The sequence below is a fragment of the Dendrobates tinctorius genome, unplaced genomic scaffold (assembly GCF_039654945.1).
Source record: "Dendrobates tinctorius isolate UK_male_01 unplaced genomic scaffold, ASM3965494v1 ptg000062l, whole genome shotgun sequence".
In the NCBI taxonomy this organism is placed as follows: domain Eukaryota; kingdom Metazoa; phylum Chordata; class Amphibia; order Anura; family Dendrobatidae; genus Dendrobates; species Dendrobates tinctorius.
In genome coordinates, this window is record NW_027361730.1 from 18,072,501 (window position 1) to 18,098,043 (window position 25,543).

A 25,543-nucleotide genomic window follows, 5' to 3' on the forward strand; every position below is an offset into this window, starting at 1 on the left:
CCAAGAAGCGCCCACTGATCGCGTAGAATGAGCCTTAATCCCTGCTGGGACAGGTGTGCCCCTGACATGGTAGGATTCCTGAATAGCCGAGCGAATCCACTTGGCTAGTGTGGCTTTTGAGGCGGCTAAACCCTTCCTATGCCCCTCTGGAAGCACGAACAAGGGCATCTGACTTGCGGAAGGGAGCCCTCCACGAGATGTACCATCTAAGAGCCCTAACCACATCCAGGGTGTGGAGGGCCTTCTCGACACAATGGACTGGTGCCGGACAGAATGAAGGCAAAACAATCTCCTCATTGAGATGAAAAGAAGACAAGACTTTGGGCAGAAAAGACGGGGACGCTCTCAAAACTGCCTTGTCCTAATGAAAATTCAGGAACGATGGGCGGCAGGACAGGGCCGCCAACTCCGAAACTCGTCTGATTGACGTAATCGCCACTAGGAAAACCTCCTTCCAAGAAAGAAAGGTTAGCGATAAGTCCTGTAGTGATTCGAAGGGGGCTTCCTGTAAGGCTCCAAGGACCAAGTTAAGTCCCATGAGTCCACAGGCCTTTTATAGAGAGGTGCCACATGGGAAATTCCCAGAATGAACGTCTTCACCTGCAATTTGGTGGCAATCCTGCGTTGGAATAGAACTGACAAGGCCGAAATTTGACCCTTGAGTGAGCCAAGCGCGAGACCTGACTCTAATCTGGATTGTAGGAATTCCAATATGGAAGGTGTGGAGAGCAGCAGAGGGGAACGACCGTGGTCCTTGCACCAAGAGAAAAAGATCTTCCAGGTGTGGTGATAAATGCACATGGACACGGGCTTCCTAGCACTAATCATGGTGGAGACCACCATGTGTGAGAAACCAGCTTGTGCTAAAATCCAGGATTCAACGGCCACGCCGTCAAAGACAGGGACCCAGAGATCTGGTGGTAAATCGGGCCCTGTGAGAGTAGATCCATGCGATCTGGAAGTCGCCAGGGAACGTCGGCGATATGTTGGACTAGTTCTGCGTACCATGCCCGGTGCAGCCAATCTGGCGCGACTAGGATCACTGGTACCCCCTCTGCTCTAATTTTTTTGATGAACCTTGGAATCAAGGGAAGAGGGTGAAAAATGTACAGAAGTCGAAACCGGTGCCACGGCAGAACTAGGGCGTCTGCTCCGATGGCGCATGGATCGCGCGATCAGGCAATGAATCGAGGAACTTTGTTGTTTAGTCTTGACGCCATGAGACCCACATCCGGAGTCCCCCAGCGATGGCAAATCTGCTGAAAAACTTCCAGATGAAGAGACTACTCTCCTGGCCCTGGCGACTGAAAATCCACCGTCCAATTTTCTACCCCCGGGATGTGGATCGCTGAGATGGGCGAATGGTTGGTCTCGGCCCAACGAAGGATGTGACTCACTTCGTGCATGGCCATCCTGCTCCGGGTACCCCCCTGACGTTTGACATACACCACAGCCGTGGCGTTGTTGGATTGGATCCTGATGGGGTGACCTGCGAGGAGATGGTGGAAACTCAGTAGGGCTAGTCTGATCACTCAAATCTCCAAGATGTTGATGGGCAGACAAGACTCTTGAATCGACCAACGACCCTGTGCCGTGTCGTGGCGAAAAACCGCACCCCAGCCAAGAAGACTTGCCTCGGTGGTCACCACCAACCATCGTACTGGGAGAAAAGACTTCCCTTGATTCAGGGAGGATTTCAGCGTCCACCTGAGGGGTTGTCTGACCCGTAGGGACAGAAGGAACAGACGGTCTAGGGAGAGCGGGTTCTTGCCCCAAGTCAACAGCAGCGCATGTTGCAAGGGGTGGAGATGAAACTGTGCGAATGAGACCGCTTCTATCGCTGCTACCATCTTTCCAAGAATCCCCATGCTGAAAAGTATGGAGTGAGAAACTGATCGGGAAAGAGTCCGCGCTCTCTGTTGTAAGGCTCGGGCCAACCCACGGGAAGTGTCCAAGATCATTCCCAAAAAGGAAACCTGCTGAGCCGGTGCTGGAGAAGCCTTTTCGAAGTTTATCTTCCAACCCAGGCGAGAAAGTGTATTTACAGTGATATTTACGGATTCTTCGCAGGCTGGAAGGGACGGACCCTTGATCAGTAGTCGTCCAAACACGGGAGTACCACCACTCCCCAAGCGTGAAGGATGGCCATGACCTTGGTAAAGACTCTGGGGGCGGTGGCGAGACCGAAAGGCAAGGCAACGAACTGGAAGTGTGCCTTGCGAATTGCGAAACGCAGGAACTGCTGGTGGGATGGACAAATCAGGATGTGCAGGTAAGCATCCTTAATATCGATGGATGCGAGGAACTCTCCTCTTCCATGGAGGTGCTGACTGAAAGGAGAGATTCCATTCTGAATTGCGGTACCTTGACAAACTGATTTAACAGCTTGAGGTCCAGTATGGGCCGCATTGTTCCATCCTTCTTTGGAACCACAAAAAGGTTTGAATAAAAACCCTTGAACCTTTCGTCTTGAGGGACCGGAATGTTGAACCCGTCCCTTTGCAGCACATGAACGGCCCGAAGGAAAGCTGATGTATCTGTTTTGGGGGTGAGGACCGGAAAAAAACAGTGTCGGAAAGGGAGAAGAAAACTCTCTTTTGTATCCGGAGGACCGCGAGACAGGTCTGACTGAACGAAAGTAGATGACTGCCTACTTTGTTGGGGTCCGCCGGATACCGCAACAAGTTATTGTGTAGAGGATCTATGGGATCTGGCTCCTCTAGATCCAGATGCTCTTTTTCCAAGAGCGGCTAGGTCTGTATGAGACCTGGGAACCTCTGTCTCCACGCTGGGACCGACCTGATCCAGAAGAGAAGGTTGTGGAGGACCAGCTGGAATTGTTGCGAAAGGGCCGAAAACGAGTCGGCTCTTGATTCCGAAACGGCCGGATGAGCCTTTGTTGGGGGAAGACATTTACTCTCCCTCGGTAAAGTCAGAAATGAGCTGATCCAGTTTCTCTTCAAATAGATGACCAGTCTGGTAAGGCAGAGAAGTCAACAATCTTTTGGAAGTGGAATCCGCTTGTCAGTCGCGGAGCCATAGGGCCCTTCTAATGGAGACTGCATTTGTGGCTGCCTGTGCAGCGCAATTGACGGCATTTAAAAAAGCGTCCACTATAAAGTCTCCTGCGTGAACTGATTGGTGAGACTGGCTGCCTCCGGAGGAAGGTTGCTATCCTGGATGGCAGTAACTAACATTTCTGCCCAAGCGGCCATAGCCGTAGCTACCCAAGTCGCCACGAAAGATAGAAAGAGTGCCGCTCCTGAAGCTTCAAAAAAAAAACTGAGCGAGCGAGATAGTCAATTTGGCGGTAAGAAGGGTTTCTGACTGAAGAAATCATAAACGGATAGGAGCTCTTTTGGAAGCAAGACGCGATATAGGAGGATCCACAGAAGGGGACTGTAACCAATCCTTCATTAGATCTGGAGCAAAAGGGTATTTAGCCTCAATAGGCTTTTGACCTGAAAACTGTTTATGTGGCCGGTCCCCATGTCTCTTGACCATGCTCTTAAACTCTGGATGGCTGGCAAATACCCTGCGCACACGTTTTGACTTCTTAAAGGAAACAACGTGTTCCGGAGCGGGAATATTTTCCTCGTCCAACTTCAGAATCTTGTTGACTAGAATCAAGCGATTCTTGGTCATTTGGGGGGGGTTCTGAGGTACTGACATGTCAGACTCGTATTCAGGATCATGTTCGCTGCGAACATTAGGGGAGGGAGAGCGAGAGACAGAGCTCGCAGATGCTGAAGCGCGAGCGTGACTGAAGGACGCTTCATGGGTCCACTTTCTAGAGACCTGACCATCCCTTGAGCGAGTACGACCCCTGCTGGTGGACGGTTCCCGGCCGTCGTCAGAGCCCTCTTCGTGCGGCAAAGACACGTTCTGACTTAAAGAGGAATCCCAGAGGGAGTCTATAGCCTTGGTCAGTGACTCCACGGACCGTGACAGGGACGCAGCCCACTCAGGGGGACTAAACTCAGAGGGGACAGTGGCAGCGGTTGGCGTTTGAGCACAAGCCGGGTCGCAATCCGTGCATAAGGGATTAGTTTGGGCACTGGGCAAGGCAGTCTTGCAAGTGGCACAAGAGATAAGAATGCAGTGTGTTTCTTGGTAGCCCTTTTAGCTTCCTTAGATTGAGACATAGTGCCCCCAGAGGGTTACAGGCAGAGCCTGGGCAGCAGATAATGTGAATGTGCAGAGCAGGGGTTAATGTCACTGCTGTAGCACAGTGCAGCTTACCCGGGTCCTGGTCCCGATATTCCCAGGGTGGCTCTCCGTAGTACTTCTGCTCCTCTTAGTGTTATTCATGCAGCAATAAGGCAAACAAAGTATGGCCACCGAGTTCTGAACAAGAAGCGCCAGTGATGTGGGCGGTGCCCACTCACAGTGGGCGGATCAATGGAACTGCGGCCTAGCGTGGCTAGAAGCCGGGGCCTCAATTTATGACGGCCGCCGGCGATGCGCTCTGGCAGGAGAGGCCGCGACCGGACGCAGCGCAAATGCCGTTGGGCGCCAGATTAGCGCTCTCCCTACCCCCGAGGGACCAGGACCCACTGCCCGTGGCGTCGCCACGACGGCTGTGCCGTGACAAGCCGTCCCAGATCAGCCTCTGTTATACTCACGGAGGTGGCATAGCAGAGCTGGAGCTGCGTTGTTGTTAAAGGTACATTACTCAATTGACCCCCCCTTTACAGAGGGGAATGGAGAGGTTGCCGCTTGCATCCTTGGGCTGCAGGATGGGTCCAGGGTAGGAAACATGAAGGAAAGCCTCCATTTGCCTCTGTTGCCATTGGGAGGCCGGGACCGGCAGGAACCGTCGCCCTAAATGAGCCTTAGCATGACCCCTTGTCGCAGAAGAGGGTATGGGGAGGTATACTCCGCGTTCTCGCCTGTCGATGTTTCAGGGGATATCGGACCCCATAAAAAAGGTCCGTCGCCCCTTTAACTAAAAGATAAAAATTTACAGAAAAATCAAAAATTGAAAATAAAATCGGGGGGGGGGTCGGATCTGAAGCCGGACCCAAGTGCCTCCTACAGACACTAAGCAAGAACTGGGGAAATCTCAGAAAGCAGAGGGAGTTAATTTTTTTGTGTTCACTTAGTATCCTCCTAGTGGCAAGCAGCATAACACCCATGGTCCTGTGTCCCCCAATGAGGCGTAGGAGAAAGAAGATTATTGCATGAAGTATAGTCTCTATCCACCCAGCAGACATTAGTGTTACAGCTGGAAAAAAATAAAACCCAAGTAACAGAGCCACAGCTGGCAGAGGAGGAAGTTGCCAATGCACAAACAGCTGGTGTCAGATGCTGTGGTTATAACCCCTGATTACTAAAAGGACTGGTGGCATCTTCAACGAACACAGAAGAGCCTATGCTGCACACCATCCATGTTCATAGCAATCTGCACAACTACATCTGCTCATTCCCCAGAGAAGAAAAGCCATTTGGAAAGCCATCAGGGGGTAATCTTCAGGATTCCAAGTATTTTGGTTCACCATGAAATGGTAAGATATTTGCCATGTTTCTTCATGTATTTGGACCACATGGGACATTATAGTATAATTACATAGGTATAATAAAGTTATTAACTTATTATAAAATAAGTAAAGGTGACTTCCCTAACGTCATTAGTGTATATCTATCCATCTACAGTATACATACGCATGCACTTACTATTGCTAATAAAATTAGGGAGGACACCTTTGCTTATTTTATAAGATTACAGAGCACACACTCCACTTCTCTCCCTCTGTGCAGTGATACATTTGCCATTTGTGTGACAGCTGCACCAAGCAGCCCAGAGCTTTCCACCTGGGACAGTGTTATGTCCTCCCTCCGAGATTTCTCATCCCAAGGACACGGATTGTATGTTGTTGTGACGAGCTCTCAGAACAGCAGGATGTATTAATATTTAACAGGACATGTGGGGGAGAGGGCACTTGGTGATGGGGGATGTACAGATGGGGTGAATTTGATAACTATATATTTTTCCAAGCATGAAATGACTGATCACATCTAAGCAGGAGTATACATGATAGGCTAGTCACTGTTCATATGCAATAAAGGAAATTACCACCTTATATTACACAGGCATTATGCATATTGTATATCAACAACATTATTCTACAGGCAGACTTATCTCATAAAATGATAGCATATAACCATGTTCGGGCTGCAGCACTGCGTCGCTCTCTGTAAGCCATCAGGTTGTGCAGAGAACTAAATTCAGCCCCTTTACTTGAATGGATAGGTGCTGACGTTACCTGCACAATTGGGTGGCTCAGGAAAAATACAGTTTCTACACATCTTTTTGGTTACTAAGAATGCCATAGCAGCCCTTTGGAAAGAAAATTATTATTATAAAAGATGGGAATCTTGGCTTAATTTTACCTCTTGAACATTTCACCTTATTACTAACCTCTAAGTTTGAATTGACCTAACCATTTAAGCTTGTTTATATATATTATTGTAAACCTCTTACCGCATTTGAATGGTTACAAATACTACTGTTAGGCTATGTGCCCACGTAGCGTTTTAAAACGCTCACTAAAACCAGACTCCTTCCCAGAAATTGCGCGTTTTTTTCCGTGCGATTTCACCACGATTTTACCGCGATTATGATCGCGATTTTGCCGCGATTTTCGTGTGCGATATTCAAGCACTTTCCAAGCGATTTGAAGCATCGCTTGGAAAGTGATTGACAGGTTGGTCACACTCGTCAAACATAGTGTTTGACAAGTGTGACCAGGTTTTTACTATTGAGGCGCCTATGCGGCCTCAATAGTAAAAGATAGGATGTTAAAATGCTAAAAAAAAAAAAAAAAAAAAAATCAAAAAATCGGGGTATATTTACCTTCCGGCGTCCGCGCTGCCATCCCGGGCCTCAGCGTTCCCAGTAATGCCTTGCGAGACCTGTGATGACGTAGTCTCGCGTTGCTATAGCGATCTCCCGAGACCGCTAGAGTCACGCGAGACAACGTCATTACAGGGCCTTGCCGCAAGGCATTACTGGGAACGCTTAGGCCGGGAATGCAGCGCGGGACACCGGAAGGTAAATATACCCCGATTTTTTATTTTTTATTCTTTTTTTTACAGGGGTATGGTACCCAGGGCCTGGAGGACAGTCTCCTCTCCTCCACACCGTGGGTACCAACCGCACATGAGACGCTTAACTTCCCGCATGGTGGGCATAGCCACATGCGGGAAGTCAGCGATTCTCATGCATTCCTATGGGTGCGGAATCGCGGCAATTCTTTGCGATTCCGCACAAAAGAATGAGCATGCTGCGATTTTTTCCGCGATGCGATTCCGCCGCGGAAAAAAGCGCAGCATTAGCACAGCATGTGCGGAATGCCATAGGAATGCATGGGGGGCGTTCTGTACACGATTTTTAAACGTTTTCGCGCCGAAAATCGCGGCAAAAACGCTTAAAAATCGCTACGTGGGCACACAGCCTTAAGCTTATTGTACCCTTCCCCTCTTTCCTTTGACTACCCTTCCTTTTCTGTTTTGTCCCCCAATAAAGATTAAAATTTTCTTTTTAAATATTTTTATTAATTTTTAGATTAATACGGGAAGAGGGGGGAAACGAGGGAAAAAAGGGAAATATAAAATATAGAGAACTCCGCTCTAATACACAGACATTTACAAGTGATAACATTTCAATCCAGTCTTAGCACCTAAGAATAACATTAAACATAGCCCCTGGGTAGTAACAAGATTTACATAAATTTGGAGTTCCATACTCCCCACTTAAGATGATATTTGGGTAATGAATTATTGTTAAAAGCTATTCTTTCCTCCATCATGCTGTGTGAACGCAGAATCTCTAGGATATCTACGAACACAGGCACATTTGGTTGTTTCCACCGGAAAGCGATGAAATTCTTAACAACTAGAAAAATGTGGATTATTATATGCTTTATAGAGGGGACTAATGATTTCAAGGTCCAGAGATAAGATTACCATCCTGGGAGTAACATCTATTTTAACTGAAGATAAAAAATGTATGTGGTTTTTCAGCTCTGTCCATAGAGTTCTCAGACTCGGACAACCCCAGAACATATGATAGAGGTTTCCCCGTGAATTACAGTTCCTCCAGCATAAAGGAGACATGTCCTTGTTAATATGAGAAAGCCTAGATGGTGTAAAATACCACCGTGTCATAACTTTGAAGAAAGCCTCATGTAAAGCCATAGATGTAGTGGAGCCATAAGAGTTTTTTTTATAGCCAATTCCCATTCATCACCTTGAAATGTCGTTTTTAGGTCTGCTTCCCATCTAGCCATGTAACAACTTTTAGTAAATATAGTATCGCCGTTAATTTGTAAGTAAATACTTTTAAGGCTCCATTTATTCTTATGTGTAGGATTGCTCACTAAAGAAGAAATATTCTCCAAATTTAAAGATCTACTATTTAGAAATAGTTGAAGATGGTCTTTCAAGATCATGTATGACAAACTCCGTTGATGGCATATGAAACTTCTCTCTGATCCCGGAAAAGGAAGTAGTAATAATAATAATAATAATAATAAATGTTATTTTTATAGCGCCGACATATTCCGCAGCACTTTACATTTCAGAGGGGATTTGTACAGACAATAGACATTACAGCATAACAATAATCACATACAGTAGATTATAACAAATACCAAGAGGAATGAGGGCCCTGCTCGCAAGCTTACAGTCTATGAGGAAAGAGGTAGACACAAAAGGTGGGTGGTAACAGTTGCCCTGATTGTATGGACCAGCCATAATGTTAAGTGTGTAACAGTACAAACACAGAGGGCTAATGGATGCATAAAGCATGTGGGAACCTGATGCGGGAAATCTGGTTATGGTAAAACTTTTGGCTGTGCCACACAGGGATAGATTAGGTTAATGTGATGAGGCAGTAGGCCAGTCTGAATAAATGCGTTTTCAGGGCACCCTTAAAATTGTGGGGATTGGGGACTAATCGTATTGACCTGGGAAGTGCATTCCAAAGAATTGGCGCGGCACGTGTAAAGTCTTGGAGACGGGAATGGGAGGTTCTGACTATTGAGGATGCTAACCTCAGGTCATCAGCAGAACGGAGGGCGCGGGTAGGGTGGTATACTGAAACAAGGGAGGAGATGTAAGGTGGTGCTGAGCTATGGAGGGCTTTGTGGGTGAGGGTAATAAGTTTATACAGAATTCTGGAGTGGATGGGTAGCCAGTGTAATGACTGGCACAAGGTAGAGGCATCGGTGTAACGATTGGTGAGGAATATGATCCTGGCTGCAGCATTCAAGACAGATTGGAGAGTGGAGAGTTTGGTAAGAGGGAGACCGATTAGAAGAGAGTTACAATAGTCGAGACGAGAATGAATAAGAGAAACAGTAAGAGTTTTTGCAGAGTCAAAAGTAAGAAAAGGTCGAATTCTAGAAATGTTTTTGAGGTGCAGATGACAAGAGCGAGCCAGTAATACAAGTACCATCCCATATATCATCAACCCTTTTAACATTAGACTCGAACTATAGATTAAAAATTTTCAGTCCTACTCCCCTTTCCCTTTTTTTTTTTTTATACTTAACTCCTGTTCCTATCCCACATTTATGTGTTAAAATTTTCAATAAAGTTTGTTTGAAAAAGAAAACTACAGCAATGGGGATGCTATGCTACACCAGCTCTATGACCTCTTCATGCTCAAGAATACTGAGGGTCAGATGCCAATCATCACCTATACCCCCAATCAGGGCTATGGAATCAGTAAGCCAAACCTCCGACTCCAGCACTGTTCAGTTGCAAGCACCCCCCACTCCACCCTTGCTTAAACATCACCAAAATCTTTGCAGCCAATCAGAAAGGACTGGGGCAACTTCCCCATCTATCGCCTTGTCAGACATGTTTCAAAGGATGTTTCAAAGGATTCTATTAATCATTAAACTTTTAAGAGTGCACAGTGATTATTACAGATGTAGGGAAATACGCCAAACCTTGAGAACACATGACGGATCGCCCTTTTCACTGCAGCTAATTTTCACTTTTCTATTGAATAACAGAATTTCATATTTAGGGTTAGTAATCGCAGTTTCTGAATTACTATTAACGGCCCACAACAACACAAGACACAAACTAGAGAAGACAATACCCCGGCATAACACATGTACCATTCCCTACTCACCATAATTATTAAGTTCCCCTAATTCATAAAGGCTCATATGAGTGTGGGGAAGCCGGACTACTGCAGATCTTTGGATTTTCTGAAGAGATGTGTTTTCAATTGCTTTTGAAGTTTCAGAAGGAGTGGGAGGGGGGCAGACTAGTTGAGGAACAGAATTTCTAAGTAGGGAAAAAGCTCAGAAAAAAAATTGTGGAGATGGTTCAGTGAGGAACAGAAGAGAAGTGCAAAGAAAGAGGATTGAAGATTCCTTGTGGGGAAGTAGTACAAGATTAGGGCAGATATATATATATATATATATATATATATATATATATATATATATATATATATATATATATATATTTTAAACTGAATTTGATAGGAAATGAGTGGCCAGTAGAGGAACAGATAGAGGAGAGAGAGAGAATGATAAGGAATGAAATGGGTTAACTTTGAGGCAGATTTGGAGGGGGTGTAAGAGTTAGATGGGAAGCCCTCAAGAAGAATGTTGCAGCACAGGGAGATGATTGCATTAGCTCCAAAGTTTAGGATAATCACTCTGAATACCGTAAAGCTATTTTATACAAAGACAAAAAGGGAGTACTAGATTTCTGCATAAAAGTCCATCGATAAAAATAAATTGTATTTCCATGTTATCATTTCTTTAAACAAATTAATACACATTGAGGTTTATTCTAGAAAATGACCAAAACCATGGAAAAAAACAAAACAAAAAAAAAAACAAAAAAAAACACAAACACACACCTTTTCACCCCTGTAGCCAACAACGCATCAGAAACACTAAAGTAAAGTACTGTGGTTATGATATAACTGTTATTGGGGAACTCACAGCCACACACACACACACAAGCTGAAGAGCCCGTGCTGCCCGGGCATACTAACTAACTACGGTTAGTTATAACAAATAATGATTATATCTACCGCATTTTTCGCTTTATAAGACGCACCCCCAAACTTGGTGAAGGAAAAGAGAAAAAAATGTTTGTTTTTTTATGTTAAATGGAGGTGTGTCTTAGGCTAGTTTCACACTAGCGTTTATGAGCGCAAGTGACGGCCTGCGCACGGCCGCCACTAAGCCCCGCCCCCTGCGGTAGCTCCGCCCACCGGCGCATGACGCTGCATGCGCCCCCTATCTTTATCACTGGGGGCACAGGCCGTGCGCAGTATGCGTTTGGCAGCGCATGCGTCCTTTTGACGGTGCGCCGACCTGCGCCAAACGCAACCTGCTGCAGTTTGGTTGCGTCGGCGCACCGTCAAAAAGGCGCATGCGCCGCCAAACGCATACTGCGCACGGCCTGCGCCCCCTGTGATAAAGATAGGGGACGCAGGGCGCATGCAGCGTCATGCGCCAGTAGGCGGAGCTACCGGCGGAGGCGCGGCATGGGGCGGGGCTTAGCGGCGGACGTGCGCAGGCCGTCGCTGCGCTCAAAAGCGCTAGTGTGAAACTAGCCTTAGGCTACTTTCACACTTGTGTTTTTTTGCTGCGCGTTTTTTGTGCACACAAACACATGAAAAAAACCACGCGTTTGTGTGCGTTTTTTTGCGGGTTTTGGTGCTTTTTTTAAAAACGCATGCTTTTTTTGCGCATACGTGTGCACTACAATGCGCACCCATAGACTTTAATGGGTGTTTTGCTGTAAAAAAAAAATGCATTGCGTGCGCATGCGTTTTATTGGGGCAAGTCGGACGCACAAAAAATGCAACAGGATGCATTTTGTGCGCCCGACCGCACACTGAAAAAAAAAAAAAAAACGCATGCGCATACAAACGCGTACGTGCGCGTATGTATGCGCACCCATGTTAAAGTATAGGGGAAAAAGCGCATGCATTTTTTGCGCTAAAAAGCAGCACAAAAAAAACGCAAGTGTGAAACCAGCCTTATAATGCCAGTGTCCGTCTTTCAAATCATATACCGTATATGTCCCTCATCCTGGTATCTATATAACCCCCATCCTGGCACATTGCCCCCTTGTGCTGGCACATAGCCCCCTCCATCCCATCTTGGATATGGCCCCCCCGGTCACTATATGCCTCCCTGCTGGCACTCACACGGCCCCCGCGTCCCTATATCCCCCCCCCTTTGCTGGAACGCACATTGCCCCCCCCGTCCCTATATCCCCCCCACTTTGCTGGCACACACATTGCCCCCCCCCCCGTCCCTATATCCCCCCCCCCTTTGCTGGCACACACATTGCCGCCCCCCCCCTTTGCTGGCACACACACTGCCCCCCCCCGCGTCCCTATATCCCCCCCCCCTTTGCTGGCACACACATTGCCCCCCCCCCCGCGTCCCTATATCCCCCCCCCTTTGCTGGCACACACATTGCCCCCCCCCGCGTCCCTATATCCCCCCCCCCTTTGCTGGCACACACATTGCCCCCCCCCCCCGCGTCCCTATATCCCCCCCCCCCCTTTGCTGGCACACACATTGCCCCCCCCCGCGTCCCTATATCCCCCCCCCTTTGCTGGCACACACATTGCCCCCCCCCCCCCCCCGCGTCCCTATATCCCCCCCCCCCTTTGCTGGCACACACATTGCCCCCCCCCCCCCGCGTCCCTATATCCCCCCCCCCCTTTGCTGGCACACACATTGCCCCCCCCCCCCGCGTCCCTATATCCCCCCCCCCCCTTTGCTGGCACACACATTGCCGCCCCCCCCCTTTGCTGGCACACACATTGCCGCCCCCCCCCTTTGCTGGCACACACATTGCCCCCCCCTTTGCTGGCACACACATTGCCCCCCCCGCGTCCCTATATCCCCCCCCCTTTGCTGGCACACACATTGCCCCCCCCCCCCGCGTCCCTATATCCCCCCCCCTTTGCTGGCACACACATTGCCCCCCCCCCCCCGCGTCCCTATATCCCCCCCCCCTTTGCTGGCACACACATTGCCCCCCCCCCCCCCGCGTCCCTATATCCCCCCCCCCCTTTGCTGGCACACACATTGCCCCCCCCCGCGTCCCTATATCCCCCCCCTTTGCTGGCACACACATTGCCCCCCCCCCGCGTCCCTATATCCCCCCCCCTTTGCTGGCACACACATTGCCCCCCCCCGCGTCCCTATATCCCCCCCCCTTTGCTGGCACACACATTGCCGCCCCCCCCTTTGCTGGCACACACATTGCCGCCCCCCCCCTTTGCTGGCACACACATTGCCCCCCCCCTTTGCTGGCACACACATTGCCCCCCCCCCGCGTCCCTATATCCCCCCCCTTTGCTGGCACACACATTGCCCCCCCCCCCGCGTCCCTATATCCCCCCCCCTTCTGCTGGCACACACATTGCCGCCACCCCCCTTTGCTGGCACACACATTGCCCCCCCCCCGCGTCCCTATATCCCCCCCCCTTTGCTGGCACACACATTGCCCCCCCCCCCGCGTCCCTATATCCCCCCCCCTTTGCTGGCACACACATTGCCCCCCCCCCGTCCCTATATCCCCCCCCCCTTGCTGGCACACACACTGCCCCCCCCCGCGTCCCTATATCCCCCCCCCCTTTGCTGGCACACACACTGCCCCCCCCGCGTCCCTATATCCCCCCCCCCCGCTGGCACACATTGCCCCCCACCCCGCGTCCCTATATTCCCCCCTGCTGGTACACACTGCCGCCCCGCGTCCCTATATTCCCCCCTGCTGGTACACATGGCCCCCGCGTCCCTATATTCCCCCCTGCTGGCATTCACACGGCCCCCCCCGTCCCTATATTCCCCCCTGCTGGCATTCACACGGCCCCCCCCCGTCCCTATATTCCCCCCTGCTGGCACACATTGTCCCCCCCGTCCCTATATTCCCCCCTGCTGGCACACATTGTCTCACCCCCCCACCCCCCCGTCCCTATATTCCCCCCTGCTGGTACACATGGCCCCCGCGTCCCTATATTCCCCCCTGCTGGTACACATGGCCCCCGCGTCCCTATATTCCCCCCTGCTGGTACACATGGCCCCCGCGTCCCTATATTCCCCCCTGCTGGCATTCACACGGCCCCCCCCCCGTCCCTATATTCCCCCCTGCTGGCACACATTGTCCCCCCCGTCCCTATATTCCCCCCTGCTGGCACACATTGTCTCACCCGTCCCTATATTCCCCCCTGCTGGCACACATGGCCCCGGTCCCTATATTCCCCCCTGCTGGTACACATGGCCCCCGCGTCCCTATATTCCTCCCTGCTGGTACACATGGCCCCCGCGTCCCTATATTCCCCCCTGCTGGCATTCACACGGCCCCCCCCGTCCCTATATTCCCCCCTGCTGGCACACATTGTCCTCCCGTCCATATATTTCTCCCTGCTGGCACACATGGCCCCTGTCCCTATATTCCCCACTGCTGGAAAGCACATGATAAAATAACAAACAGTTAACTCACCTTCTGATGATGGATCCTGCTCCCAGCTCCCCCCGTGTCTTTCCTGTGTCTGCCGACATCCTCCTCCTGCGAGGGGGCGCGCAGCTGCTGCTCATTCAGGCAGCTCATTGTAGCTACAGGACCTTCCATGATGTGACCAATAGGACCTGCGGTCACGTGATTCCCAGTGCACACTGGGAGTCACGTGACCGCAGGTCCTATTGGTCACATCATGGCAGGTCCTGAGGCGATGAACTGCCTGACTGAGCAGCTGCTGCCGCGCACCCTGCAGGAGGAGGATGTCAGCAGACACAGGAAAGCCACGGGGGGGGGGGGGCGCTGTGAGCAGGAGCCATAATCGGAAGGTGACTATAGTGACAGGGCAGGAGGGGGGGGGGGCAGAGAGAGTGCAGGCACATGTAATATGCACCGCTCCCCTGTCTACCACGTCAGCACCGAGGTGATGGACAGCGGGTGCAGTGAATATTACACGAGCCTAGTGAGCGGGAGCACAGGACCTCCAGCTGTCTCTGCAGCCCGCCCATCCTCGACACCACTCCAGAGCCGCCCCCCTCTATAGCACAGCAGCACACAGGTTCGCATCATAAGATGCACCCCCCACTTTCCCACAAAATTGTGGGGAACAAAAGTGCGCCTTATAATCCGAAAAATACGGGGTGTGTGTGTGTGTGTATATATATATATATATATATATATATATATATATATATATATATATATAAAAACTGAATGTATGTATGTGTGTATCACCAACCAATCACGAAGCATCTTTCGTTTCACCAGAGCTGTGATTGGTTGCTATGAGGAACAGTTTTCCTTGCAACCATTTACTAAGCATCTCTCATTTCACCAGAGCTGGTTAAAAGAAGCTGAGCTGTGATTGGTTGCTATGAGCAAGTTTTCCCACTTAACAACACCTCAGCAGACACTGACATGGTGGGAGAAATCTAGCATCCCTGGGAACATAAGCTACCAGCCATTGTCTGCACCCCAGAAAGGAGCAGCGTGCACATGACAGAAATGAATCCCCCCTCCCGTGCCTCCATGCTCAATGTGGTACACACAAGGACACAGGACAGAGGTTGAGTCAACTTTAATCCATGTCAACTGGCTGCAAGTGTGATTTAGTTATTGCCATCACCTGATAGGTGCCACAGGTAAGTTACAGGTGCTGTTAATTACACAAATTAGAGAAGCATCACATGATTTTTCGAACAGTGCCAATACTTTTGTCCACCCTCTTTTTTATGTTTGGTGTGGAATTATATCCAATTTGGCTTTAGGACAATTCTTTTTGTGTTTTTTCATTTAAGACAAATTAAATGAAGATAATACCAAAGAATTTGTGATTGCAATCATTTTCAAGAAGAAACTGAGTATTATCTGACAGAATTGCAGGGGTGTCAATACTATTGGCTATATATATATATATATATATATATATATATATATATATATATATATACACATACATACATACATTCATACATAAATACATACATACATACACACACACACACACACAAAAACATACATACTGATCTTAAGCAAGGCAAATCATTACATAAATCTATGGTGGATGCAGTGAAATGTTTTCACAATAGTGATGAATTATGCCTGGCAAAAAAGACTGTCTATGAAAGTGAACGGTAAGAAAACTCATGTCCAAAAGAGGCTGGTTCTTGCCAATTTGAAAGAGATCTATGAAAAAAATCTGACAAACTTCTATCAAAAATAGAATTTTCACCATTTGCTGCCCTGCGACCTAAGAATTGTGTCCTGGCTGGTGGTTGTGGTGCACACTCAGTAAGTGTATGTGCAGCACAACAGAACACTAAGCTTATGATTGAAGGCGGTAAGCTGAAAGATATTCAGATTGGCGAGTCCAACCTTTTTAGAATCAAATTAATTTTTTATTAATGAAATCCAAACAGAGAACAAAGTCCAGACATTACAATGTCCAACAAGGTCACATTTTCAATTACAGCACATACCCTCCCTGCCCCCCTTATATACTCAGAAGTACACCCTCCTTTGGGATCATAGTCTCTCCACCCACGGTGTCCACAATGAACTGAACATTTTTTCCCCCCCTTTCTCTTTTGGCATAAATACCTTTTTTCATATTTACAATAAAGTCTGATTATCTAATATCTTGTTATTCATTTATCCAGTGCCTGGCTATTAATTTACGTGCGATGTATAACAACCTAGCTATCGCCAATTTGAACTGACTTTGAATCTGAATCTCCTCCACATAACCCAAAATACAGCCAACAGGATCCCTCACAATTCTACAGTCATACAATCCCTCTATAGTGTTAATATCCGCTGTCCAGTATGAGTCCAGTCTGGAGCACTGCCACAACATGTGTAAGATCCTGGCCCCATCAGCCTGACAACGAGTGAGTCCAACCGTGGTGATTACAAAGCATGTGTCTCAAATAATGAGTCCAGAAAAGAATACAAACTGTTACCTAAACATGTGCAAAAATGTCCTCCAGTAATGGATCTCCAAGTAAAAATATTACATCATTTTGAAGAGGCCATGGTAGATAGTATAACTCATAAACAGTGGATATCTGCTGACAGATGGACTTTTGACACTGGTTCTAAAAAGTGCAGAAGACTTTGTAGAATGTTTTTGTGACCAGCTGATCGAACTGAAAGTGTTTGTTAGAAACGCAAAAGTAAATTTCAATTAATAAATCTTTTTAACAACCAATAACTTTTGTAAATTAAGTCATGGTAAAATTCCCTACCATTCTCTCTGTACTGCAACTTGGGGTTCTGTTTATATAGCCCACTTCCTATGAGGATTCCTTTGAGAATCCCAGTGCATGATGAGATACTCAAATGAATCGTCATCTGCTGCCACTTCCTTTTCCGCCCCAAAACTTCTCAGATAGCTTTTCTGCACAGTATAAAAACAGGAGATTTTTTACACATGTATACCATCGCAATAAAGATTTTGGAGTAGAAGCTGAATGGCACTTTAGGTTTAGGAGGCCCAGTGAAACACCACACGACTCAAGCTAGCCTCTAGAGGACATAGTCACACCAAATCTTAACACCCAAGCAACTTTTCAACTGGAGTGAAAAAAAAAAAAAAAATGTTCCTAACATCCAGTTCATGTACTTTACAAAGCAGGACTACCAAGAAGAGGAGAGTTTGTTAAAACATTTGTTACAGGAAGCATAACCCATCAAAGGGACTCTGCAATACCACACTGTCATTCCATTGAGACAGAAATAAAAAAAAAAAAAAAATTACTTAATTATCATAATCTTTGGGGAGTACATTATCCAGAGGTGCTGATCATATTCACAGATCACATAACCAGTTGAGTCATCTATTGCCAATCTTGTGCTGCCTTCAATCACTTCATAGACTTCACTGCTGATGTAAAATCCTTGTTTTTTTGGGGGGGCAGATTCCAGCTGAGAAACACTTCTTGTGCACATAACATAAGTGGCACCTGTTGGCACATGTTATGCAAAATAATGTTCTTCCTAAATATAAAATTAAGCAACTTTCAAAACAGTATTTGGCTTTTATCCCAAGTCACATTTCAAGGCTCGTTAAAGGGTCAATAGTGACTTGTAGGATTGCTTCTTCCAACAGGTGGCGCTATTGACTTCAAGTCATCTGTGTCTCCGAAGGGGCAATTTGCATATTAAATAGTATTTCCTTCCATTTTGCTACTCTACATAGTGTGCCGCAGTGCAGTTTCTGACAAAGATCTAACAGCACACCACTCCTGCCGTGTGTTACTTTGCCACAAAAATAATGCATAAACAATATTGCATGTAGAATTACTAGCCTTATAGGGAATATTAGAGGATGACATGGAATTTGATCCAGTAACTATTGAATTTCACGCATTTTATTCCAGGCCAGGAAACATTGCATCCAAATGGATTAATCCCTTACCTTCATTGATTAGCGATTTGAAAAATAGGATAAATATTATTAGACTGGAAAAGGTATATACAAAAAGCAAAGCATAATGTTTTATATAACTTCCTGTAGAAGACAGAATTCTTAAGATCAAACTATTTTGATTGTAAGATATAATGAATGTGAATTACTGGACAACGTTGAGCTAGATTGTTAGCTATACTGAAATAATGTACGTTTATTACCATTAGGTTATTATGTTTGTATGTGGTTCTTTATGTGAAGGTTGCTAATGATGTTTGTAATAAAACTAAGTGATAAAAAAATGTTACAATAAAAATGATTTGATTTAAAAGAATTACTAGCCTAAAAGAGGCGAGTCAAGACAAAAAGGAAGGGTTCACTATCGCCAGAAACAGCAGCACTCTAGCTCACATGCTAAGGACTCATGAAGACAAACAGGTTATAAAGACGTGCATTGTCCATGTGCACCATAGAATGAACACAGACACCTCACATACCCACTATAGGCAGTGTCAGTGCTTGTGGACAATTTTCCATACAGACCAACGGTTTGTGTGAGAAGAAAGGAAAAAAAATATAGCACTGCATGCACTATTCTGATCTGATTTACAGAATAGACTAGTGCATGTAAATAGTTATTGGCTCAACTTTTAACACAGTCATCGGAACCAGGCTTAAATTTGATATTGTACTTAAGATTTACTCAAGTGAAATCTGCAAAACCAAACAGACTATGAACAGCAGCAGCACCATCCTGGGAAAAAGGGGTAAACCTTATTGTCACATTCTGGTCAGTTCCATTAAGATGATCATATTTTCACAGACTTTTTTTTTTCTTATAATTGACCGTCATTAGGGTCAAAGCACACTTTTTTTTTTTTGCTTCTTCCCCATGAATGTAAATGGACAAAAAAACAAACAAACAAATCTTACAATGACCTAAGAGAAACACTGAGAAAACTGCTAAAAACTAGTGATGCACGAACATCCTCGGATAAGGTGTTATCGAGCATGCTCAGGCGCCAACCAAGTGACTTCGGTGTGCTTGAAAAATGTGTTCTAGACCTCGCGGATGCATGACGCATGGCTGTTCGACAGCCGCAACACATACAGGGATTGCTTAACAAACAGGAAATCCCTACATGTGTTGCGGCTGGTCAACAGCCACGAGACATGCAGGTGCAGGGACTCAAACATGTTATTCAAGAACGCTGAATACACTGTTAGCACCTTATCCGAGGACGTTCACTCATCACTACTAAACACTGATATAATTTGGCATCTTTTTGAAAGATCAGCCATGATAACAGTTTTGCTTTTGCTGTACTGCAAAAAAAAAAAAAAAAAAGTGTAGACTTGGCTGAAAATATACACAAAATCAACAATAAAAATAAGATCTATAGATTTCTTACCGGCATATATGGTCCTTACAAATGTGTCAGGAGACTTAATGTCAATTACATCAGACACTGGGGCTACGTCAAGCTTTGCTGCTACTCTGGGCAGGAGATTCTGCAAGACACCCAAAATGAAACAATATTCCAGTTACACAATCCATTATAAATAAGTTTTTCATGCACCAGCAACCTAGAATATAAATATGCACCAACTTTTCAAATAGTCTTACTTAAAATGTTCTATTGTTCCATGTCTATAGCTCCTTTACAAGCTGTGCTCAAACCCTCGCTGCTGCCTGACCTCTTTTTTCTGTCTGAGCTCTAGATGCATAGGTACGATTCAGAAAAAATGCTGTGAAGGTGGACCTTGCCTTTATAAGATTGTATTAAAATACATACATGTGCAATTTTAGCATACTTCCTGTCAGTTTTTAAAAATTTAATTTATTGGTTTTCCATTTTATGTAAATAATAATTCATCATTTTGCCCACCAGATCATCATGATGAAAACATAAGACACTGTGCAACAACAGATAACATACTTTTCCTTTAATAATGGCTGAGTGCAGAAGGTGACTACTGTTACACATAAAGACAAATTAACTCGGGCCATGCATATTTACATCACACACACAAGCAAACAGGCCACTCACTTTTCCAAAGGCAGATGCTCCCGCACAGATGTGAGTGAAACTGAACTGCTTCTGGGCTTCCAAAATCAAGGGAGTCAGTTCCTCTGATAAGAAAAAGATGTTGTTCACTTCAGTTTTGAATGAATACGCAGTTTTCAAGTCCTCCAATACAGATTATTGCAAGTAACAGGTTACAGAAAAACAGACATCTCCAAAATCATAACAGAAGGCATGAAATGTCTGGCATCATGACATATAAACATGAAAACTTCAGACCTGGCAGAAAACCCTTGTATGCTTCATGCTGAGCAATAAACAGCTTGGAAACTCCTTGAACTTTAGCCAATTGCTCGGCTACCTGCAAACGTAACCAGAAAACAAAAGGAAATTAAGCTTTTGTATATAGGACCAATATTAGGAAATAAAGCAGCAGGCATGTATTGCATATAAACATGATAGATCTGCATGTAACAAAAGGGAAATTTCCATTTGCTTTGCATTAAATTCTGTAAATACTGCATTAATCAACAGCCTAAAGTGTTAATGTAACTTTTCTAATTCTTGATATGTAGTAGCCCCTGTTAAAGGGGTTGTCCGGGATACGTATAAATCAGCGTGGGAGTCTAGTGTGTAATGTACCGTTAGGTTTTTGCAGTTTCTGCACTCATCATACGATTGCTTATATGTGAAGACCACATTTTCTTCTGTTTCTCCCAAAAGTCTCAGTTGAAAGATATAGAAGCTAAAACACGTTGACAGTCACACAACAGCACATATGTAAATCACACTTGCATAATCATGTTACGAGTAGATAGAGTGCAGAAACAACAAAATCCTAACAGTGAGTACATAACACACTGTTACAATTCCATGTGTTTAAGACCCTCACAAATTTTATACATATCCCAGACAAACCGCTTAAAGGGAACTTATCACAAAGAAAATGCAGTCCAATCTGCAGGCATCAGGTTATGGAGCAGGGGACTGAGTAGACTGATAGAGTTTTGTGAGAAAACATTCAGAATACCCTGTGTATTCATCATTTAATCCTCTGTTCTTGCTTGGATTCTCAGTCCATTGAGTGGTCCTATCAGTGACTAACAGCTGTCTCTGCATGCACACTTATAGAAATAAAACTGTCGATCACTGATTGGTCCGGTGGGCGGTCCTAAAATCACAGAAAGAACAGAGGATTATATGATAAATACACAGGTTATACAAAACTATGTAACAATCTAGTCATTTCCCTGTGCTCTATAACATGGTGCCTGCAGATTGGACCATATTTCCATAGTAAGAGGTTCCCTTTTAAGGGAATCTGTCTCCAGATTTTTGCTACATAATCTGGAAATAGCATGATGTAGGGGCTGAGATCATGATTCTCGAGATGTATCACTTGCTGGCGTGAATGCTGCCATTTTGATAACAACCTTGTTTTCTCTACTGAAGATCTAGCAGTTCTCTGAATACTGACCTCTATAATAACCTTGCCCACACCACTGATTAGCAACTTGTGATGTACACTGTGCATAAGAAAAAAGATGCTAATCAGTGGTGGGGGCAGGGTTACACAGCGCAGTTCACTAGGAGGCATGAGGTAGCTAGTCCTATAATGATAATTTTCTGCTGATAAAACACTAATTTTACTGAAAAAGCAACACAGTCTATTAAATTGACTAGCACTGGAATCAGGGCCTCAGCCCCTAAATGCTGCTCTGAGATCACAAAGCAAAAACCTGCTTGCAGTTTCAATTTAAGTACTGTTGATAAAAGAATGTTCAGATCCAAAAACCCCTACTGATCGCTAAAAAACAAGGGCTAAAAGCACTCAATTTAAGCTTGGTATGTGCAGAACAATATATCAGCTCATCAGTAAATGGGTCCACACAACACCCTGTACTAGCTCAAGCATAAGCCAAGTGCTTATGCCCCTCGGTTTCAGAAATCGATGGGTGTCTCATGACCCCACCCTCCACCAATCAATAGTACTTAACAGTGGCAAATGACATATCTTTACATATTACTGTATTTAATTTCACATATCCAGTAAAATCTAATGGGTCAAGTCTATTAAATTTAAAAGGTGTTGGTTGCTTCATGTACATTATTTAAAAATGAGCTGGAAAGATGAACAGCCAATTAATATATACTCTGATTAGTTTTTTCGCACTATGAAGTCACACAACACAAAACGATTCTCTAAGACCAAGACTTGTGCAAGCACAGATAAAAGCTAGATCGTAATAGGACTAAATACCTTCATCTGCTTTTATGAAAGTTCCTGAATATCCAGGACACTAGCACACGTGCAGTGTGTTTTAATGGAAGTTTCTGATGGACAATTCTTATCCTACAACTTATCTAAAGTTACCGTAATTTTAGGACAGAAGCTGCTCTGCTGTCAGGAAAGATGGTTTTGCCAACAGATAAAGAACTTCAATAGAGTATGTATATTGTTAGGTTTGCTCCATCCCCCTTTCCTGCTCATTTGTGAAGATTATATATAAAAGATGAGTGTAAAAAAAATGGGGTAGTTCAGCACTGCTCAATTCTGCACCAGGGAAAGAGCAGCAGCAGTGACATCAAACCCCCACATACCTGCCAGGACGTGTACACACTCTGTAGGTATCAAGCATGTGTCCTATTCATAATGCAAATAACCATTTCAGTGAGGAAAAGGACTGGAACTGTAGAGCCACCTACTCTAAGTAGAAATCCTAAAAGTCACCCTTTTAAAGAGCTTTGCCACATGACTTGGGTTAGGATGCCAAACCAGAAATTCCATTTGCAGACCTTTATTTTGGGGTTCTACTCTTCATCAGTGTAAAGCAGGAAAGAACTGGTTCGGCTGGGAGAGACCTTTAACAGAGGATCTAAGAGGTAGTTTTTCTTTAGGAGAGAGCCATGACAGATCAGGGAGACGTATATGCCATGCAAGGCTCTGGGAATTGAAATATAAATATGCAAATTGTCTCTTCAGAGAGAAGGGTGACTGGAGAACCTCCTATAGGTGGCACTAGAGTTCCAGTTCTCTTCTTCTCTAAAAGCACCACCCCAGCACTTTTATTATTGCAGTGCTGGAGTGGTGCTACTAACCTAAGTTCTCTGCTCCTAGTATTATACTCACCAACCGCTGTCTTCATCTTTTATCACCGCTGCTCCGTTCCTCTTCTGCAGGTTGTGACCTGCTGGACCGCTCCAAAGTTTGCTGCACGTTACTACTCAATGTAAGGCTATAAGACCCAGGACAAGGCTCTAATAGATTTCCATTGAGAGTTTGTGGCTGAGAAGTCACGGTCACAAGATGGCACCATAGGACCGGAACGGCACCAGGAACAGCTGAAGACGGCGGCTGGTAGGTATAAGACTAGGATGAGGGACCTTACAGTAGTAGCACCACTCTAGCACCTAAATACAAAAAAAATACGCTAAAGTGGTGCTTTAAATTCCCAGGGGAGCACTGCATGGCTGATAAGTCTCCTTATGCCGGCTCCTCCACAAGAAGGATCTTTACCTCTTATTTATACAACACGTTTATGATACCTACTAGCCATGCAGGTCAGTACCGACCAACCTTACACGTGTACCTGTATGACCTATGGCTCTGCTGTCAGTCAGGAGGCCAGTCACACCCGGACATTTCCCACCTGGACCCAATAACACCTCAGTGACTGCAGACATTACCTTGGAGCAGTCAGTCCCGGCCACCAGGCAGCTCACATCCCCGCCCAGCTTCTTGGCTGCAGTTATTGCACTGAGAGTAACAGGTGCCACGTGCTGCGTGTCATGTTCCGCAATAACCAGAGTGCTCAGCAACCTGCGCAGGGAGGAAGACTAAACAGGGGCGGCCATTAGTGAAGTCATGTACTGCACACCATAATCTGCACACAGGGTCATGACTGTTCTCTGACCGTCAGCAGCCAGTAACTCACCCTCCGCTGTGTGCACGTATTCAGCGCTCTATACATGTCTGGCACAGAGGTGACCGGGACAGTGACATCTAAAGCATACGACGTACACTACGAAGGCGCACAGCAATGACGTCACGTCGAGCTGCCAGCAGGAGGGAGGCACGCACGCGATTGGACGTCACCAGTAGGCGTGGCTTACGTGTCATTGGCTAGGAGGTGTGGCTTACGGGTCATGTGATCAGTGTTGTGACAGACGCTTCTAACCTGTGTGAGGAGACTGCAGTGTGCGCAGACGTGCGGCTTTCTCTGTGCGCAGCACCGCAGCATCAGTGCAATCACTATAGCACATACTGTAACTCCATAGAGAAATATTCCATATCTGTTACCAGAAGGAAGAAGACAAACTCTTCCTCCAAGTCTGGGAATATATAGTAGCATGATACACATGATCCATTCTCCTGCCCTGTGTGTAACTGCTCTGAGATCTGTGTGCACAAGTTCTTTTCGCATTTTTTTAGCGTTTTTCCCATGCAAAAATGCTTTAAAAACGCATACATTAAGCATCCTACCATTAGAATGCATTCCGCAATTTTTGTGCCCATGATGAGTTTTTTCCGCAAAAAAAAAAGCATCGCAGGAAAAAAACGCAGCATGTTCATTAATTTTGCAGAAAATCTGCGGATTTGCCACTATGTTCATTGATTTTGGATGCTCAGGAAAAAACGCGAAAAATCCGCAAAAAAACGCGAGGCTGTGTGCCCACGTTGCGTTTTTTAAGCGTTTCCGCAGCGCTTTTAGACAAACGTTTTTGCTGCTGAAACGCTTAAGAAAAGCATCCAATGTAATCATAATGGAATCCGCACATGTTGTGCTAATAGTGCGTCTTTTTCCGCTGCGGAAACGCTAAGCAGAAAAAAAACGCAGCATGATCATTAATTTTGCGGAAACGCACGCGTTTCCGCATAGAATCATAGACTCGTAGAGTTGGAAGGGACCTCCTGGGCCATCTGGTCCAACCCCCTGCTCAAAGCAGGATTCGCTAAATCATCCCAGTCAGATGTCTGTCCAGCCTCTGTTTGAAGACTTCTATTGAAGGAGAACTCACCACTTCTCGTGGCAGCCTGTTCCACTCATTAATCAATCTAACTGTCAAAAAGTTTTTTCTAATA

General features: G+C 45.9%; 1 protein-coding gene across 1 annotated transcript in view; it reads right to left on the reverse strand.

The window, feature by feature from the left end:
- Positions 1-24,553, reverse strand: part of ETFA (electron transfer flavoprotein subunit alpha) — an 82,545-nt gene extending 57,992 nt beyond the window's left edge. The window contains exons 1-5 of the mRNA XM_073579345.1: positions 24,396-24,553; positions 24,148-24,297; positions 20,740-20,821; positions 20,485-20,567; positions 19,846-19,945 (exon numbers count right to left, since the gene is read on the reverse strand). Coding sequence (XP_073435446.1) covers positions 19,846-19,945; positions 20,485-20,567; positions 20,740-20,821; positions 24,148-24,297; positions 24,396-24,431 — 451 coding nt within the window. The 5' untranslated portion in view covers positions 24,432-24,553. The remainder of the gene's footprint in view (positions 1-19,845; positions 19,946-20,484; positions 20,568-20,739; positions 20,822-24,147; positions 24,298-24,395) is intronic.
- Positions 24,554-25,543: the final 990 nt, after the last annotated feature.